The sequence below is a fragment of the Bufo gargarizans genome, chromosome 2 (assembly GCF_014858855.1).
Source record: "Bufo gargarizans isolate SCDJY-AF-19 chromosome 2, ASM1485885v1, whole genome shotgun sequence".
NCBI classification, from domain to species: domain Eukaryota; kingdom Metazoa; phylum Chordata; class Amphibia; order Anura; family Bufonidae; genus Bufo; species Bufo gargarizans.
The window spans coordinates 379,347,836-379,367,886 of NC_058081.1; the positions used below are offsets into that span (position 1 = coordinate 379,347,836).

At 45.7% G+C, this 20,051-nt stretch overlaps 2 protein-coding genes across 2 annotated transcripts in view; one reads left to right on the forward strand and one right to left on the reverse strand.

The window, feature by feature from the left end:
- ACAP1 (ArfGAP with coiled-coil, ankyrin repeat and PH domains 1) overlaps window positions 1–20,051 on the reverse strand; it is an 81,456-nt gene that overhangs the window by 35,896 nt on the left and 25,509 nt on the right. Inside the window, exons 4-12 of the mRNA XM_044280757.1 lie at window positions 19,549–19,602; window positions 19,401–19,459; window positions 18,661–18,844; window positions 17,524–17,568; window positions 17,068–17,163; window positions 15,469–15,543; window positions 15,189–15,298; window positions 13,349–13,397; window positions 8,498–8,598 (exon numbers count right to left, since the gene is read on the reverse strand). Of these exons, the coding sequence (XP_044136692.1) occupies window positions 8,498–8,598; window positions 13,349–13,397; window positions 15,189–15,298; window positions 15,469–15,543; window positions 17,068–17,163; window positions 17,524–17,568; window positions 18,661–18,844; window positions 19,401–19,459; window positions 19,549–19,602 (773 nt within the window). The remainder of the gene's footprint in view (window positions 1–8,497; window positions 8,599–13,348; window positions 13,398–15,188; window positions 15,299–15,468; window positions 15,544–17,067; window positions 17,164–17,523; window positions 17,569–18,660; window positions 18,845–19,400; window positions 19,460–19,548; window positions 19,603–20,051) is intronic.
- Window positions 1,285–6,172, forward strand: LOC122928184. Its single transcript, XM_044280758.1, has 2 exons — window positions 1,285–2,199; window positions 5,068–6,172. The coding sequence occupies exons 1-2, from the start codon at window positions 1,844–1,846 to the stop codon at window positions 6,029–6,031; spliced, it is 1,320 nt and encodes a 439-aa protein (XP_044136693.1). The 5' UTR covers window positions 1,285–1,843; the 3' UTR covers window positions 6,032–6,172.

The window sequence follows — 20,051 nt, forward strand, 5'->3', positions numbered from 1 at the left end:
CTATATCAGGATATAACCTGCACTGACTATCTGTATTATATATATATATCAGCTCCACTATATCAGGATATAACCTGCACTGACTATCTGTATTATATATATATATATATCAGCTCCACTATATCAGGATATAACCTGCACTGACTATCTGTATTATATATATATATATCAGCTCCACTATATCAGGATATAACCTGCACTGACTATCTGTATTATATATATATCAGCTCCACTATATCAGGATATAACCTGCACTGACTATCTGTATTATATATATATATCAGCTCCACTATATCGGGATATAACCTGCACTGACTATCTGTATTATATATATATATATATCAGCTCCACTATATCAGGATATAACCTGCACTGACTATCTGTATTTATATATATATCAGCTCCACTATATCAGGATATAACCTGCACTGACTATCTGTATTATATATATATCAGCTCCACTATATCAGGATATAACCTGCACTGACTATCTGTATTATATATTATATCAGCTCCACTATATCAGGATATAACCTGCACTGACTATCTGTATTATATATATATATCAGCTCCACTATATCAGGATATAACCTGCACTGACTATCTGTATTATATATATATCAGCTCCACTATATCAGGATATAACCTGCACTGACTATCTGTATTATATATATATATCAGCTCCACTATATCAGGATATAACCTGCACTGACTATCTGTATTATATATATATATCAGCTCCACTATATCAGGATATAACCTGCACTGACTATCTGTATTATATATATATCAGCTCCACTATATCAGGATATAACCTGCACTGACTATCTGTATTATATATATATCAGCTCCGCTATATCAGGATATAACCTGCACTGACTATCTGTATTATATATATATCAGCTCCACTATATCAGGATATAACCTGCACTGACTATCTGTATTATATATATATATATCAGCTCCACTATATCAGGATATAACCTGCACTGACTATCTGTATTATATATATATATCAGCTCCACTATATCAGGATATAACCTGCACTGACTATCTGTATTATATATATATCAGCTCCACTATATCAGGATATAACCTGCACTGACTATCTGTATTATATATATATATCAGCTCCACTATATCGGGATATAACCTGCACTGACTATCTGTATTATATATATATATATATCAGCTCCACTATATCAGGATATAACCTGCACTGACTATCTGTATTATATATTTCCCTTACGTCCTAACCAGCAGCACATGTGGGGGTTTATCCGCCCCAGTGAAACTGGTAGGACAGACGGAATGTTTAATGAAGTAAAGTAATCAAATAAATCCACGCCCCCATTACCTCACTATAAGAGGCCAAACCCCCCATACATCAGTGTGTTTTTTTCTGTCCTTGGGACTGCAGGACAGACGGGGCAGCCATTTGGCTGCCATGCTCTTAGATTTCATGCTAACCTTGTGTTTCTCTTTCAGGGTTGCAGCTTATCTGATGAAGCTGGTGCTGCCGGCATGTTGGAGGCTCGGAGCTCCTGCATTCAGCTTCCTGTTTGGCTTACACACATTGTGTTCCAGCGCCCTCTGGTGGTTTGTTGCTGAACAACAATGATTAAAGTTTGTTCAAACCTGGCGTCTGACGTCAGTTTGGGCGCCAAATTTGAATATATAAAGCCTCCAGTCCTTCCAGGCTGTGCTGTTTGCAGCCTTGGGTTGGTTTCTGAGGCAGACTACTTTAGTCACCAGCTTTCCTGTGTCTGGTAGGTTTGCTGCTTCCTTGGTTAGCTAATGAATAGACATTGTTCATTCATTTTTAACTCTTTCTCTGCAGATAATGTCCTCTGCCGGTGATGGGGATCGGACTGGGCGCAAGACGTCATCCAAGCGCAAGCATTTGGCGTGTAAGGATTGTGACACCCCTCTAGCGGACTCCTATGAATTTAATAGGTGTCCCTCTTGCCGTCCTCCTCCTCCCCTGCCTCCTGATACGGAGCCTACCATACGGGACGTAGTAGTCTGGGTAAAGGACTTTGTGGAGTCCTCAATGAACACCCTAAGGGATTCCATGTCATCCAGAAGACCCAGTGTCCGATCTCCTCTGAGACCCACTCCTATGCAGGAGGAAGTCTACCATACCGTGGACGAAGTCCATTCCTCTGAGTCTAGCGGGGAGGAAGAAGAGGCTGGAAGGTACGCCTTTCCTGTAGAGAAGACCCAGAGGTTACTTAGATCCATCCGGTCGGGGGACCAGGATGTTGATCCCGGGGAAGCTTCAGAGTCCACCTCTAGGGGGCCAAGGGCCTTCAAAGTGGACGAGACTCTGTCTCGATTAATGAAGCTAGAATGGAAACATCCTGAGAAGGCACCGGTCATCTCAAAGCGCTTCAAGTCCATGTTCCCGATTGTGACTTCCCAATTTGACCAGTGGGGCACTGTGCCCAAAGTTGATTTGGCAATTGCAAAATTGTCTAAGAGGACTCTTGTCCCGGCTGATGACGGCTCCAACTTACAGGACCCGATGGACAGGCGGGTAGAATGCACCTTGAGAAGGTCTTACTCCACTGCTGCTGCTGCTGCTGCATCTGTGGCCATATCCTCTACGGAGGTAGCCGTCTTCCTCCAAAGACGCCTCCGACAGGTGCAGTCGGATATCGACTCTGGCATATCCCATGATGACATCCTGGCGCAGTTTAAGTCCATTCTACGTGCCGTGGAATTTCTGTGTGACTCTGGCCCACAACAGTTAAAATTAGCCTCTAAAGCTATGGCCCTCTCTGCAGCGGGTAGGAGGCCACTATGGCTAAAACCTTGGGTGGCAGATAATGCCTCCAAGTATAATTTATGCAGCCTCCCTTACGAGCCAGGAAGGCTTTTTGGGACTGAACTGGACCGCATTATGGAGGGTCTTGCCGATAAAAAGGGCAAATGCCTTCCTCAAACCCCTAAGGGTAGGGGTAGGCAGGGTAGAGGGTCCAGATCCTTTCAGGGCCAATCCAGGCCTCAGCGAGGCCGTGGGTCCAGGAGGGGAGGATCATATCGTTCCGGTGGGAACAAAAACAATAAAGCCGACCAGTGACGGCCCTCCCCTTCCGTCAGATCCAATCATAAATTTGACTCCTATTCTTTCAGACCTCCCAGTCGGAGGCCGTTTAACTTTTTTTCTAAATACCTGGACAGAGTTTGTTCCAGATCCCTGGGTCCTGAATATAATAAGGACAGGGTACAGGATAGAATTTTTATCTGTTCCCCCAGAAAAATTTGTTTTGACAAGATTACTTCCACGCGCGAAGCAAACGGTGTTGGAGGAGTCTATACTGGAATACAGGCGGAAAGGGGCCTTGGAGGAGGTTCCTCCAGAAGAGATTGGATCCGGCGTCTATTCGCCAGTTTTCCTTGTTCCCAAAGCCACAGGAGGTTGGCGCATGATCATAGATCTCCGCTACCTCAACCGATTCATAAAGAAAAGGCGGTTCCGGATGGAAACCATCAAATCGGTAATCAGCATCCTGAGCCCAGGGGACCTGATGGTCACACTGGATCTAAGGGATGCCTATCTCCACATCCCTGTGTGCCAGGCCCACAGGAAGTATCTACGAGTGGCAGTAAGTCTCAGAGGGACGGTGAAACATTTTCAGTTTGCCGCACTTCCCTTCGGCATCACAACCGCGCCCTACATCTTCACCAAAGTGGTGATAGCTGTAGTAGCTCCCCTCAGATTGAGAGGCCTGGAGATCATTCCATATCTGGACGATTGGCTTCTAAAAGCCCACTCGGTAGAGACGCTTCATCTTCATCTTCTGCAGGCTCAGTCCTTCCTCCAGCGCTTGGGCTGGATTATCAATTGGCAGAAGTCAGAGATTTCTCCCTCCACTACCAGGAGGTTTCTGGGGTTCATAATAGATTCTGCCAACATGACGCTCTACCTTTCTCCGGAAAGGAAGTTACGCATTTCCAAGACTGCAGATCAACTCATGGTTCCCCGCCGGGTAACTATCAGAGTATTGATGAGGATGTTAGGCCTAATGTCAGCAGCCGTGGATGCGGTTCCTTGGGCCTTGTGGCATATTCGCCCTCTTCAAGCGGAAGTTCTGAGTCTATGGGATCGAACTCCCAGAGGGCTAGAGACAAAGTGCTCCCTGTCATCTCAAGCTCGCCGCTCACTGAAGTGGTGGAAACAGGTCAAAGATGGGAGGTCCTTGATCCAACCTTGTTGGATCCTGTTGACGACAGATGCATCCCTTCTAGGCTGGGGTGCCCATCTAGAGGAACTTCAAGTTCAAGGATCCTGGAGCCCTCAAGAGCGTTTGATGTCATCCAATCTGAGAGAACTCAGAGCAATCCGGATGGCTCTCTTTCATTTTTTCCCCCTTATCAGAAACAAGGCTGTAAGGGTTCGCTCAGACAATTCTACTGCGGTATCTTACATCAACAAACAGGGAGGCACCAGGTCTCAGAGTCTACTCTCAGAAGTAGGTCTAATTCTGTCTTGGGCAGAGCAGAATCTTTCCCACCTTTCAGCAGTCCACATTCGGGGGTCCCTGAATGTGGTTGCAGACCAGCTCAGCAGAGGAGTCCCAGCTCTGGGAGAAATGTCTCTGAATCAGGAGATCTTTCATCAGATCACTCTCCGGTGGGGTCGCCCGGACATAGATCTCATGGCGACAAGATTCAATGCCAAAGTGGAAACGTTCTGTTCCCTGTATCGGGAGGACAATCCCTTGGCAGTAGATGCTCTGTCAATTCCATGGGAGTTCAGGCTGGCCTACATCTTTCCTCCCATCGCCATGATACCCAGGGTATTGATGAAGATTCGGCAGGACCAAGCCTCAGTAATAGCCGTGATTCCATTCTGGCCCAGGAGGTCTTGGTTTACCCTGCTCATGCAGATGAGCCGAGGGCAATATTGGAAGCTTCCCCCAATGCAGAACCTGGTGTCCCGGGGCACTCAGCTCTGCCTGGATCCATCCAGACTCAATCTGACAGCCTGGAGATTGATGAGTCCCTTCTAGAGCCGGAAGGGCTATCAGCAGCGGTCTTAAGAACGATGTCTCATTCCAGAGCTCCTGCGACTGTCAAGGCCTACGCCAGGGTAAAGCGCATTTTTCTTCTATGGTGTGCATCTCATCAAGTACCATCTCAGGATCCTCCAGTATCAGCTATTCTTCAGTTCATGCAGGATGGACTAGATAAGGGCCTCAGCCCTTCTACACTCAAGGTACAGATCTCTGCTCTGTCAGCCGCCTTTGGCAGATCTTTACATCAAGACCCTCTGATTAAGAGGTTCCTTAAAGGAGCCGTACGTCTTAAGCCTAGCATTTCAAGACCTATACCGCAGTGGGATCTCTCAGTGGTGCTTAAAGGGTTGAGTGGTCCTCCCTTTGAACCCTTGGAAGAAGTGGACTTTAAGTTTTTATCCTGGAAGGTAACCTTTTTGTTGGCCGTAACTTCGGCCAAACGCATTTCAGAGCTTCAGGCTTTTTCGGCATATGAGCCATACACTTTATTTTTACCGGACAGAGTCCTTTTACGTTTTTTACCCACCTTTTTGCCTAAGGTGCCCTCTGTGCACAACATTAATCAAGTTGTGTCTTTGCCTGTGTTATGTTCCTCTTCTTCCTCTGCAGAAGAAACTTCCCTCCATACTCTGGATGTGGCCAGATGTTTGAGAATCTACATTGAGAGATCCCGGGAGTTCAGAAGGTCAGAGAATCTTCTTATCCTGTTCTTTGGCAGGAATAAAGGGAAGAAGGCCTCTAAGCCTACTCTAAGTAGATGGATCAGAGAGGCCATCAGAGAATCTTTCGCTTCCCAGAATAGACCTCCTCCTGCCTTTGTCACTGCTCACTCCACCCGAGCAGTCTCTACTAGTTGGGCCGAAAGGTCTCTTATTCCTCTGGAACAGATCTGTTCCGCGGCCTCCTGGAGCTCACATTCTACCTTTGTGAGCCATTATAGACTCAACCTCAGGGGATCAGAAGACACTGCCTTTGGGCGGTCTGTTTTGAATTCCATTCAGCATTGAAGTCCCTACCCTTTAGGCTAACTTCTTGCTAAGTCCCCACATGTGCTGCTGGTTAGGACGTAAGGGAAGCGTTAATTTCTTAACGTTAATTTGTTTTCCCTTAGTCCTAACAGCAGCACACAAATATCCCTCCCTTTGTTTTTTGAGAGTTTCTTGTTATGACACACTGATGTATGGGGGGTTTGGCCTCTTATAGTGAGGTAATGGGGGCGTGGATTTATTTGATTACTTTACTTCATTAAACATTCCGTCTGTCCTACCAGTTTCACTGGGGCGGATAAACCCCCCACATGTGCTGCTGTTAGGACTAAGGGAAAACAAATTAACGTTAAGAAATTAACGCATATATCAGCTCCACTATATCAGGATATAACCTGCACTGACTATCTGTATTATATATATATCAGCTCCACTATATCAGGATATAACCTGCACTGACTATCTGTATTATATATATATCAGCTCCACTATATCAGGATATAACCTGCACTGACTATCTGTATTATATATATATCAGCTCCACTATATCAGGATATAACCTGCACTGACTATCTGTATTATATATATCAGCTCCACTATATCAGGATATAACCTGCACTGACTATCTGTATTATATATCAGCTCCACTATATCAGGATATAACCTGCACTGACTATCTGTATTATATATATATATCAGCTCCACTATATCAGGATATAACCTGCACTGACTATCTGTATTATATATATATCAGCTCCACTATATCAGGATATAACCTGCACTGACTATCTGTATTATATATATCAGCTCCACTATATCAGGATATAACCTGCACTGACTATCTGTATTATATATATATCAGCTCCGCTATATCAGAATATAACCTGTACTGACTATCTGTATTATATATATATATCAGCTCCACTATATCAGGATATAACCTGCACTGACTATCTGTATTATATATATATCAGCTCCGCTATATCAGGATATAACCTGCACTGACTATCTGTATTATATATATCAGCTCCGCTATATCAGGATATAACCTGCACTGACTATCTGTATTATATATATATCAGCTCCGCTATATCAGGATATAACCTGCACTGACTATCTGTATTATATATATATCAGCTCCACTATATCAGGATATAACCTGCACTGACTATCTGTATTATATATATCAGCTCCACTATATCAGGATATAACCTGCACTGACTATCTGTATTATATATATATCAGCTCCGCTATATCAGGATATAACCTGCACTGACTATCTGTATTATATATATATCAGCTCCACTATATCAGGATATAACCTGCACTGACTATCTGTATTATATATATATCAGCTCCGCTATATCAGGATATAACCTGCACTGACTATCTGTATTATATATATCAGCTCCGCTATATCAGGATATAACCTGCACTGACTATCTGTATTATATATATATCAGCTCGACAAGGGCTGCTGGGGAGGGTCTAATATAGTAAGGGGACTTCTCATTGGCCCACAAGCAAGAAGGGATGTCACTGATGGAAAAAAAAATCTCGAATATTTGAAATTGCGAAAATATATCACTATATTCTAAATATTTGCAAATTCTCGAAGTGCCGATATTCGCGATTAATATTCACTATTCGAATATTCGTGCCCAACACTACTGAAATACAGGGCCCATGGCTATATACCTCTTACAAAGGTGACACCAGTGGCGATTTCAAAATTGGTTTAGAGACCCCAACTGTTGTCGGTGACTCCAGTAGAGATACAATAGGACGGTCTGTGGTCTAGGGACCCCAATTGTGGCTCTGGTAGAGAGATAATGGTTAGGGCTGTGGTCTGTGAACCACTACAGTAGAGCTGTAATAATGAAGGTCTATGTTCTAGGGATCTTGACTTTTGTACATGACTCCGGTAGAGAAATAATGGTTAGGGCTGTGGACATCGACTGTTTTATGTCACTGCGGTAGAGATGTAATAATGGGGGTCTATGGTCTAAGTCACGTGACACTGGTAGACCTATAATGGTGGGGGGGTCTGTGGTCTAGGGATCTAGACTACTGTCTGTGACCCAGGTAGAGATATAATGGTGAGGGTCTAGTGACTTCGACTGTTGTACACGATTCTGGGAGAGATATAATGGTGGGGGTCTGTGGTCTAGGGACCTTGACTATTCTACATGACTCCAGTAGAGATATAATGGTGGGGGTCTCTGGTCTAGGGACTGTTTTACATAACTCTGGGAAAGATATAACAGTGGGGGTTTGTGGTCTAGGGACCTTGACTGTTGTACATGACTCCGGTAGAGATATAATGTTGGCGGTCTGTGGTCATGAGACCTGAGTGTTCTACACTCTAGAAGAGATATAATGGTGGGAGGTTGTGATCTAGAGACCCCGAGTGTTGACTCCAGTAGAGTTATAAATGGGGGGGAAGGGGGGGGGGGATCTTCTGTTTCAAGAATCTGCTTTACTCACTTTGATGGGGAAACAACTTCAAAGCAGAATCTTCTGTCGGCGTCTGGACACAGCTTTACAGCGCAGAGCCGAAGGTCCACGATCACCACCGTCAGCACGTTCTGGAAGAAGAACATAGGAGCTAAGGAGAGATCAGCACTGAAGGGGTTAACAGCCAGGTCTCACAGCTAATTACTGCTGACACCCTGCCTGTATATCCTGTCTGAGAGGTAGTCACAGCCCCGCCTCCTGCTGATGACATCACTGATATACTGACATGTGATCAGACATGAGGTCACACACCTTATACTACAGGAACATCTATTACTGCTGACAACCTGCCTGTATATCCTGTCTGAGAGGTAGTCACAGCCCCGCCCCCTGCTGATGACATCACTGATATACTGACATGTGATCAGACATGAGGTCACACACCTTATACTACAGGAACATCTATTACTGCTGACAACCTGCCTGTACATCCTGTCTGAGAGGTAGTCACAGCCCCGCCCCCTACTGATGACATGTGATCAGACATGAGATCACACACCTTATACTACAGGAACATCTATTACTGCTGACAACCTGCCTGTACATCCTGTCTGAGAGGTAGTCACAGCCCCGCCCCCTGCTGATGACATCACTGATATACTGACATGTGATCAGACATGAGGTCACACACCTTATACTACAGGAACATCTATTACTGCTGACAACCTGCCTGTACATCCTGTCTGAGAGGTAGTCACAGCCCCGCCCCCTACTGATGACATGTGATCAGACATGAGATCACACACCTTATACTACAGGAACATCTATTACTGCTGACAACCTGCCTGTACATCCTGTCTGAGAGGTAGTCACAGCCCCGCCCCCTGCTGATGACATCACTGATATAATGACATGTGATCAGACATGAGATCACACACCTTATACTACAGGAACATCTATTACTGCTGACAACCTGCCTGTACATCCTGTCTGAGAGGTAGTCACAGCCCCGCCTCCTGCTGATGACATCACTGATATACTGACATGTGATCAGACATGAGGTCACACACCTTATACTACAGGAACATCTATTACTGCTGACAACCTGCCTGTATATCCTGTCTGAGAGGTAGTCACAGCCCCGCCCCCTGCTGATGACATCACTGATATAATGACATGTGATCAGACATGAGGTCACACACCTTATACTACAGGAACATCTATTACTGCTGACAACCTGCCTGTATATCCTGTCTGAGAGGTAGTCACAGCCCCGCCCCCTGCTGATGACATCACTGATATACTGACATGTGATCAGACATGAGGTCACACACCTTATACTACAGGAACATCTATTACTGCTGACAACCTGCCTGTATATCCCGTCTGAGAGGTAGTCACAGCCCCGCCCCCCGCTGATGACATCACTGATATAATGACATGTGATCAGACATGAGATCACACACCTTATACTACAGGAACATCTATTACTGCTGACAACCTGCCTGTATATCCTGTCTGAGAGGTAGTCACAGCCCCGCCCCTTGCTGATGACATCACTGATATAATGACATGTGATCAGACATGAGATCACACACCTTATACTACAGGAACATCTATTACTGCTGACAACCTGCCTGTATATCCTGTCTGAGAGGTAGTCACAGCCCCGCCCCCTGCTGATGACATCACTGATATACTGACATGAGATCACACACCTTATACTACAGGAACATCTATTACTGCTGACAACCTGCCTGTGTATCCTGTCTGAGAGGTAGTCACAGCCCCGCCCCCTGCTGATGACATCACTGATATAATGACATGTGATCAGACATGAGATCACACACCTTATACTACAGGAACATCTATTACTGCTGACAACCTGCCTGTATATCCTGTCTGAGAGGTAGTCACAGCCCCGCCCCCTGCTGATGACATCACTGATATAATGACATGTGATCAGACATGAGGTCACACACCTTATACTACAGGAACATCTATTACTGCTGACAACCTGCCTGTATATCCTGTCTGAGAGGTAGTCACAGCCCCGCCCCCTGCTGATGACATCACTGATATACTGACATGTGATCAGATATGAGATCAGACACCTTATACTACAGGAACATCTATTACTGCTGACAACCTGCCTGTATATCCTGTCTGAGAGGTAGTCACAGCCCCGCCCCCCGCTGATGACATCACTGATATAATGACATGTGATCAGACATGAGATCACACCCCTTATACTACAGGAACATCTATTACTGCTGACAACCTGCCTGTATATCCTGTCTGAGAGGTAGTCACAGCCCTGCCCCCTGCTGATGACATCACTGATATAATGACATGTGATCAGACATGAGATCCACACCTTATACTACAGGAACATCTATTACTGCTGACAACCTGCCTGTATATCCCGTCTGAGAGGTTGTCACAGCCCCGCCCCCTGCTGATGACATCACTGATATAATGACATGTGATCAGACATGAGATCACACACCTTATACTACAGGAACATCTATTACTGCTGACAACCTGCCTGTGTATCCTGTCTGAGAGGTAGTCACAGCCCCGCCCCCTGCTGATGACATCACTGATATAATGACATGTGATCAGACATGAGATCCACACCTTATACTACAGGAACATCTATTACTGCTGACAACCTGCCTGTATATCCTGTCTGAGAGGTAGTCACAGCCCCGCCCCCTGCTGATGACATCACTGATATAATGACATGTGATCAGACATGAGATCACACACCTTATACTACAGGAACATCTATTACTGCTGACAACCTGCCTGTATATTCTGTCTGAGAGGTAGTCACAGCCCCGCCCCCTGCTGATGACATCACTGATATAATGACATGTGATCAGACATGAGATCACACACCTTATACTACAGGAACATCTATTACTGCTGACAACCTGCCTGTATAGCCTGTCTGAGAGGTAGTCACAGCCCCGCCCCCTGCTGATGACATCACTGATATAATGACATGTGATCAGACATGAGATCACACACCTTATACTACAGGAACATCTATTACTGCTGACAACCTGCCTGTATTTCCTGTCTGAGAGGTAGTCACAGCCCCGCCCCCTGCTGATGACATCACTGATATAATGACATGTGATCAGACATGAGATCCACACCTTATACTACAGGAACATCTATTACTGCTGACAACCTGCCTGTATATCCTGTCTGAGAGGTTGTCACAGCCCCGCCCCCTGCTGATGACATCACTGATATAATGACATGTGATCAGACATGAGGTCACACACCTTATACTACAGGAACCTCTATTACTGATGACAACCTGCCTGTATATCCTGTCTGAGAGGTAGTCACAGCCCCGCCCCCTGCTGATGACATCACTGATATAATGATATGTGATCAGGCATGAGATCCACACCTTATACTACAGGAACATCTATTACTGCTGACAACCTGCCTGTATATCCTGTCTGAGAGGTAGTCACAGCCCCGCCCCCTGCTGATGACATCACTGATATACTGACATGTGATCAGACATGAGATCCACACCTTATACTACAGGAACATCTATTACTGCTGACAACCTGCCTGTATATCCTGTCTGAGAGGTAGTCACAGCCCCGCCCCCTGCTGATGACATCACTGATATAATGACATGTGATCAGACATGAGATCACACACCTTATACTACAGGAACATCTATTACTGCTGACAACCTGCCTGTATATCCTGTCTGAGAGGTTGTCACAGCCCCGCCCCCCGCTGATGACATCACCGATATAATGACATGTGATCAGACATGAGATCCACACCTTATACTACAGGAACATCTATTACTGCTGACAACCTGCCTGTATATTATGTCTGGCACTACAGAGACCACCTCCATTACATGGCACTACAGAGACCACCTCCATTACATGGCACCACAAAGACCACCTCCACTAGGTGGCACCACAAAGACCACCTCCACTAGGTGGCACCACAAAGACCACCTCCACCAGGTGGCACCACAAAGACCACCTCCACCAGGTGGCACCACAAAGACCACCTCCACCAGGTGGCACTACAAAGACCACCTCCACCAGGTGGCACTACAAAGACCACCTCCACTAGGTGGCACCACAAAGACCACCTCCACCAGGTGGCACTACAGAGACCATGTGTACTTGGCGGCACTGCAGAGACTACGTTTACTTGGTGGCACTACAGAGACTACGTGTACTTGGTGGCACTACAGAGACTACCTGGACTAGGTGGCACCACAGAGACCACCTCCACTAGGTGGCACTACAGAGACTACGTGTACTTGGTAGCACTGCAGAGACTACCAGGACTAGGTGGCACTAGAGAGAGCTTTCTGTCTCTTGGAAGAGAGCTAATCTGCATAAACATTCTATTAGGAGACATTTCGCTAGTGACTTGTGGCTGTGTAGCCCTCAATCTAAGTCTCACCATTGAGAAGGGTCTATGAGAGCAGAGGACTGGGGCTGTCACCATCCCATTGCTTATACTGGAGTGTGCCTGTGCCATCTCCCTGCAGCCATTCCTGCCTGGTTCACCTGGTCTTCCGTCAACTCGTGTTAAGCTCTGGTTTGTGCATATCTATAGGGATCTCCATATTGGCCTCTTCAGCAGTCCAACAATGTTCCTGGTGTGACTGCTGGTTCAGTACTGACATACAGTAGACCGTCTAGAGACCAGTATAGTGCACCCAGCAATGTGTCTGTACATTAGTACTGGTGGTGGACCCATCTACCATTTATGACTGCACGTCTTCTCCTCCTACTTCATTTAGATTATTTTTAGTTAGATGATTTTGTTCTACTTTACAGGAAGGATGAGATGGGCACCGTCTTCTCTACTCACCACTTTCTTCTGATAAACCAGTTGGTTATTCTGAATGGAAAACCAGCGACTGAAAGAGAAACATCTGCAATTATCTTCATCATTGTTCACAGCTCTGTAAATATATGGACCCATGAAACCTGAGGAATCCATGCAGGCATCACAGAGGCTTATAGTGTAGGAGGGGTGGTGTCTTAGAATACAGAACCTGCAGTAGAAGCACCTGGAATAGGGAAGCAACTAGACAAGAGGAACCTGGAATAAGGGCTTCTAGAATACAGGACCAAGAACAAGGATAGATAATGGAGTAGGAATAACCTGAAAGACAGAGATTAGAATAGAAGAAACTCCTTGGATTATGGCAAGCTGGAATATAGAAACCTGAAATAGAGGAACCAGGAATAGCGGCACCTAGAATGGAAGTAGCTGGAATAGAGCAATGTAGAATACAGACGCTGCAACGTTTTATTGCCATGCAAAGGTCTCAACTGTACAACTCCTGTGGTGGAACATAAAACAGAGCAAATCACAATAATAGAACCTGGAAAACAGCCACTTGGAAAAGAGGAACCTACAATGGGTCCGCGATCCGTCAGTTTCGCAAAAAGATAGGGCAAGTTCTATCTTTTTGCAGTGCAGAGGCACGGAACAGAACCCCAGAAAGCACTCCGTAGTGTTCTGTTCCATGCTTCTGTTCCGCACTGTTCTACAGCTCTGTATTTGTGGACCCATTGAAGTTAATGGATCCGCATCAGTGATGCGGAATGCACACAGAGCGGTGCCCGTGTATTGCGGATCCGCAAATGCAGTCCACAATACGGCAATGGGCAGCATACGTCCGTGTGAATGAGCCCTAAAGCTGTTTTCCAACTTCATCACAAGGTCTGGACTCAATTTATTTCTTCAAATCCCTTGATAATTCCCCCTATTTGCTCTGCTTCGGACAACAACGCCTGGTTTCCAGTGTATCCAGGTAGGAGCACCGTGATACGTGCACCAACGTTAAGGGATATTTAGGCCACCCTACACCACTCTGGCATTCCTACACCTGGATACCATCTACTACAGTATCACTAAAAAGGGGCCCTGTGCCCTTGTTGCTTCCCTGCAACTGGCATCACGAAAACAAGTACACCTATTTCTCTTAAGGGGACTCCTTGCCGTTACCGTGCGGCGCACAATCACTTACAAGAACCTGGCAGTCAAGAAACCTGGAATAGAATAGCTTACAAGAACCTGGCATATAGAAAGCTAGAAGACAGATCCATTGGTATGCCTTGCAGAGGTGAAAGAATTTCTTGAAATTGGGTTTGGATCTGAAGTTAATGGATCAGTGCTCATTAAAGTCAGGTAGGACACTCTGAGGTCTCCTAGGACTGTTTCCAAACCCCATGAAGCCAGCATTAGTAACGTCAGTATAGCTATGGGTCGGGGATGGAGCCGGCCTGGCTAATAAAACCTTGCATGGTCCGATTTTAATTAAAACATGATCCACAAATTAACCCTTTTTGGTAGCTTCTTCTCTGTCTTCTAACCTTTAAAATGGTGACCTTCATTTTTAGAGATTCGTCTGAATCAAACTACAAAAGATTTGGATTTGACTTGAAACTGAATTTTTGGGGAATTCAATAAAAATTCTATTTGTTTAGAAGTGATTTACTCATCTCTAGTCCCTTGCCTTGTCTATAAGGTCTATGAAATGGGACAGGTCTTAGCTGAAGCCCTCTTTCCATGGGTTGGAAATACCATCTACAAATTTACATTTTCTTTAAATGGTTAGGGTTATTTCACAATAACACATTGAGCCCCTTTTTAGGCAATCTAACCCCCGTTACTCTACACAACATTAATGCCCCCTCACCGGCTCCACGTCTTAAAAGTATTACTGGCTCGTTTGAAGAGGTATCCTTCATTCACGACCTCTGATGTGTCTCCATCTCCTTGACGTACCAAGTCTTCATCGGAAATCTCCTGAGGAGCATCAAGATGTGGAGAAGACACAACGGTGAGTTGAGGCAGCAGAACACTGTATTAATGACAGCAGTGACATAAAGGGACTGCACCATTGATGAGGACAGAGAGAACATGAAGACTAGCAGATGAGAACTAGACAGGAACGGTTCTGTCTCGGGGGAACTCACGGTGCGTTTCATGCTGACCAGCTTCTGCTCCAAGTCTCTGTGCTCACGAGCTCCTTCTAGCACTTTTTGATGGACCTGTACATACAAAGCGCAAACTGTACAAATGTACTGAGGAACGTTCAGTGACATGTGTAATAGTGTTTAGTATGTCTACTAGGTCATAAGTAACATCTCCCATACCATACACCATGACAATATATCCACCCCGGACGTGTCCAGTGTAATGTCAGAAGTCTTGATGCTATTAAAAAGAGAAGCAATATAAAATATTGTAATTTGAGACCTAATAATGGTTTTAATGGTTAACTAAAATACATAATGGTATAAGGCGAGATTTCGAGACCCCTTAGGTCCCTTCTTCAGGACAGAAATGGAAAAACCCTCTTAAGAAGCATGGATATACACAGGAAAGAACAGAGGTGGAGGAAAAAGTCGCAAAACGCCAACAGTGGAATGGTCTTAGAGATGTATTTTTCTCCTTTCCCTTTGGTGATCCTGGCAGCAGCATTACAGACCTCCAAGTATTAGTATTAAAGGGTCATTTCAAAGCCCAGAGGGATAGTCGAATTTGGGAATACAAGTTTATGACCGTCTTGGATACACTTAAAGCCTGGATCACACGGGCTGATTGAGTGAGCCATTGTTGGGGAGGAAGTGTTCCCTCCCGGGAATTGCTTGCTCTCTAGTGGAGGAGACCGCGGCTATTACATGCAGTGATCTCCTCCTCAGTATGGCGGGGGGGGGGGGGGTGGTGCGGCAATGGCTATGACATCGCTCGTCCCCATACTGGCGGCAGATAGCTATTAGACAGCACAATCTGCCCCTGGCAAGTGCTGATTTTTAGGCGTGCTTAAATGTCAGAGTTGACCGATGAACGAGCGTTCAGCGGCAGCATTACACTCCAAGATGATCGCTAACGATTGTTCATGCAAACGCCTATTAGCAATTATAGGCCGAAAAATCGGCAGGTGTAACGTGGGCTTAGCACAGGAATTAATTTGTGGCCTGTGACAACATCGGAGGAGAAAGAGAGGTCGTCTCAGAGACAACCTTCACACATTAATTCCTCCACCTCTCTGTTCTTTCCTGTATGTCCATGTTTCTTTAGAGATTATTTTAATTTCTGGTCTGAAGAAGGGACCTCAGAGTCTCGAAATCTCGCCTTATAACATCATTTATTTTAGTTAACCATTAAAAGATATCAAAGTACAATACTTTATATGGTTTCTCTTTTTGAGGGCATCAAGACTTCTTACTACTGGCTAACATGGAGGAACCAAACCTTTCTTTTTTCTGCATAATGTCAGCCAAACCTGACCTCTCCTACATCACTTGTGCTCCACCCTAGACCTGTCCAGCACAAGTGGTGCTCTATCTGACCGATCACAAGTTTGGTCCACCTGATCTGCCTCTTACCTGTGTTTCATAAACTCTGCCCCACCTAGGACCTGCACAGTCTCGGCTCTACCTGACCTGTTCAGCACAGTCTCTGCTACACCAGACCTGTTCAATCTTTTACAATAAAACCCTTACAGGACAACAAGGTTGATAGGTCCCAGGTGACTAGCCTTCAAGAAACCCCCACCCCATTGGACTCACCTGTGCAGCAAGGCTCTTCCGATAGTCATCCAGGTTTTGCAGCACTGTGTGACTCTGCGCCAAAAAACAGGCCTGAGCATCAAGCAGCTGCAGCATCTGGCAAAGAAGCAATAGACATTAGTGCAGAATCTAAAGACATCACCTCTGAAATGGGAAATGTCCTCTTGAATGATGTCCACTGAACCCCTATCTGCGCTGACCACCAGTCACTAACCCCTAACCAGTCCCACCATCATCTCTGAAGGATCTATGAATATCACAGTAATGGGGTATGATCCCTTCACCACTACCATATTGCAGACCAGTTAGTGTGTATAGGGAATACTGTCTCCCTCTGTTATGTAGGGATCAGTCATGGAATCAAGAAGATCACCCACCTCTTCTACACTTCTGTCCTCTCTACATGAACTCTGTCCTGGCTTCCTATACACATTACCAAACCTCCCAAAAACTCACAAACTCCAGGATGTCAAATTTCTTCTTCCCTTGGATGACATTGATCTAAAAGAGAAAAGAGGTGAATGGTGATGTCGTGGCGAGATTGTGGTGTGATATAAGCCTGGTATCACAGATATGGCCATAGCCGTCTCATCGTGGAGTGATATAAGCCTGGTATCACAGATATGGCCATAGCAGTCTCATCATGGAGTGATATAAGCCTGGTATCACAGATATGGCCATAGCCGTCTCATCGTGGAGTGATATAAGCATGGTATCGCAGATGTGGTCATAGCGGTCTCATCATAAAGCGATATAAAGATGGTATCACAGAAATGGTCATAGCGGTCTTATCTTGAAGCGATATAAAACTGGGACCACAGATGTGGCCATAGCGGTCTCATCATGGAGGCATATAAACCTGGGACCACAGATGTGGCCATAGCGGTCTCATCATGTAAGCATATAAACCTGGGACCACAGATGTGGCCATAGCGGTCTCATCATGGAGTGATATAAACCTGGGACCACAGATGTGGCCATAGCGGTCTTATCATGGAGGGGTATAAACCTGGGACCACAGATGTGGCCATAGCGGTCTCATCGTGGAGGCATATAAACCTGGGACCACAGATGTGGCCATAACGTTCTCATCATGGAGGCATATAAACCTGGGACCACAGATGTGGACATAGTGGTCTCATCATGGAGGCATATAAACCTGGGCCACAGATGTGACCATAGCGTTCTCATCATGGAGGCATATAAACCTGGGACCACAGATGTGGCCATAGCAGTCTCATCGTGGAGGCATATAAACCTGGTATCACAGATATGGTCATATCAATCTCATCATGAAGCGATATAAAGCTGGTATCACCGATGTGGCCATAGCAGTCTCATCGTGGAGTGATATAAACCTGGTATCAAAGATATGGCCATAGCGGTCTTATCATGGAGGGGCATAAACCTGGGACCACAGATGTGGCCATAGCGTTCTCATCAAGGAGGTATATAAACCTGGGGCCACAGATGTGGCCATAGCGGTCTCATTGTGGAGGCATATAAACCTGGGACCACAGATGTGGCCATAGCGGTCTCATCAAGGAGGTATATAAACCTGGCACCACAGATGTGATGGTTATGTCTTCTAACCTGCAATGTGTAGTCCAGGACCCGTTCTCGGAACGCTTTACGAGATGCCTGCACTGCTGATGACGCTTCCTGCACCTCTTGCACCTTTTTGCGAGACAATTCTGCATTGTGATTCAGCGCACTTTCCAATCCTTCCCTGCAACGCTCCAACTCCTTGCGACTGTCTCGAAATGATCGCAAGTCTCTGAGAAGTGATACAGACATATTGACTGGGGCTTAAGGAAACATGACAGGACAGAGAGAGGCGATCACACTGGGAGCACATGGGGGAGAACGCAACTCATAGAAAGAGACCTTGAGCTGAGCTCTGGATGTAGCAGGTCTCATTCCACAAGAAATCAGAATTGTGACAGAAGTCCAGAACATAAGACCGCGACTTCTCTCAGCCGAGTCCATATCTGTAGACACACAGAAGTGCCCCCCCATTGTAGTGAAGCCTCCTGTGGTCACACAAATAATGAAGTCACCAGCCATCAACACCAGTCACATAATATGATCCATGCACAGGTCACCGGCCTGAAGACCTTGTTGTTCCTGGCCATGATGAGAAGACAAGGCACAAAGAAAACAACCACAGGCAGGGGGCAAACTATAGGGTACTACCCAGGCCCTGAAGTCTCAGGAGCCCTCAATTCTCCGTGACAAGCTTAGTACTATGACTGGTATAGATAAGGTGCCCTGTCTTAGAGCTTTTATTGGATCTTATGATCTTCACAAGGGTAAAACTATGGAAGCCTCACTCTTTAAGGAGATGCTGCAGTTTCTGTCTGAAGCTTAGCTGGATGGAGTCCAGGAGTTCCTGCAGGAACAGTATGGAGAGCAGTTAGGAGAGGAAAACATTATAGGAAAAAGAGGAGAGAGGAGGAGGAGAGAGAGGAGCCGTCTCACCAGGTGATTGTCGGTGATTCTATTCAATCCCTCAGAGAACTTCTCCAGACATTCCTGTTCCAAGAAACATCAAAAGAAGTCACAACAGAGGAGATAAGAGGTCCAAGATCATTATGTAACATCACCTAGCACTATGGCCCTCACAACATCATCCTAACCAATCACTCTGGTCCTCATAGCATCTTCATCCTGATCCAAAACCATGGTCCTCACACCATCATAATCCTAACCCAGCACCATGTTCCTCGCACCATCATAATCCTGACCTAGCACCATGGAACTCACACCATCATAATCCTGACCTAGCACCATGGAACTCACACCATCATAATCCTGACCCAGCACCATGTTCCTCGCACCATCATAATCCTGACCTAGCACCATGGAACTCACACCATCATAATCCTGACCTAGCACCATGGAACTCACACCATCATCGGCCTGTTATGTGCCGTTACTTAGGCATCGCACAGCCACGTCTGTAGGCATCGCACAGCCACGTC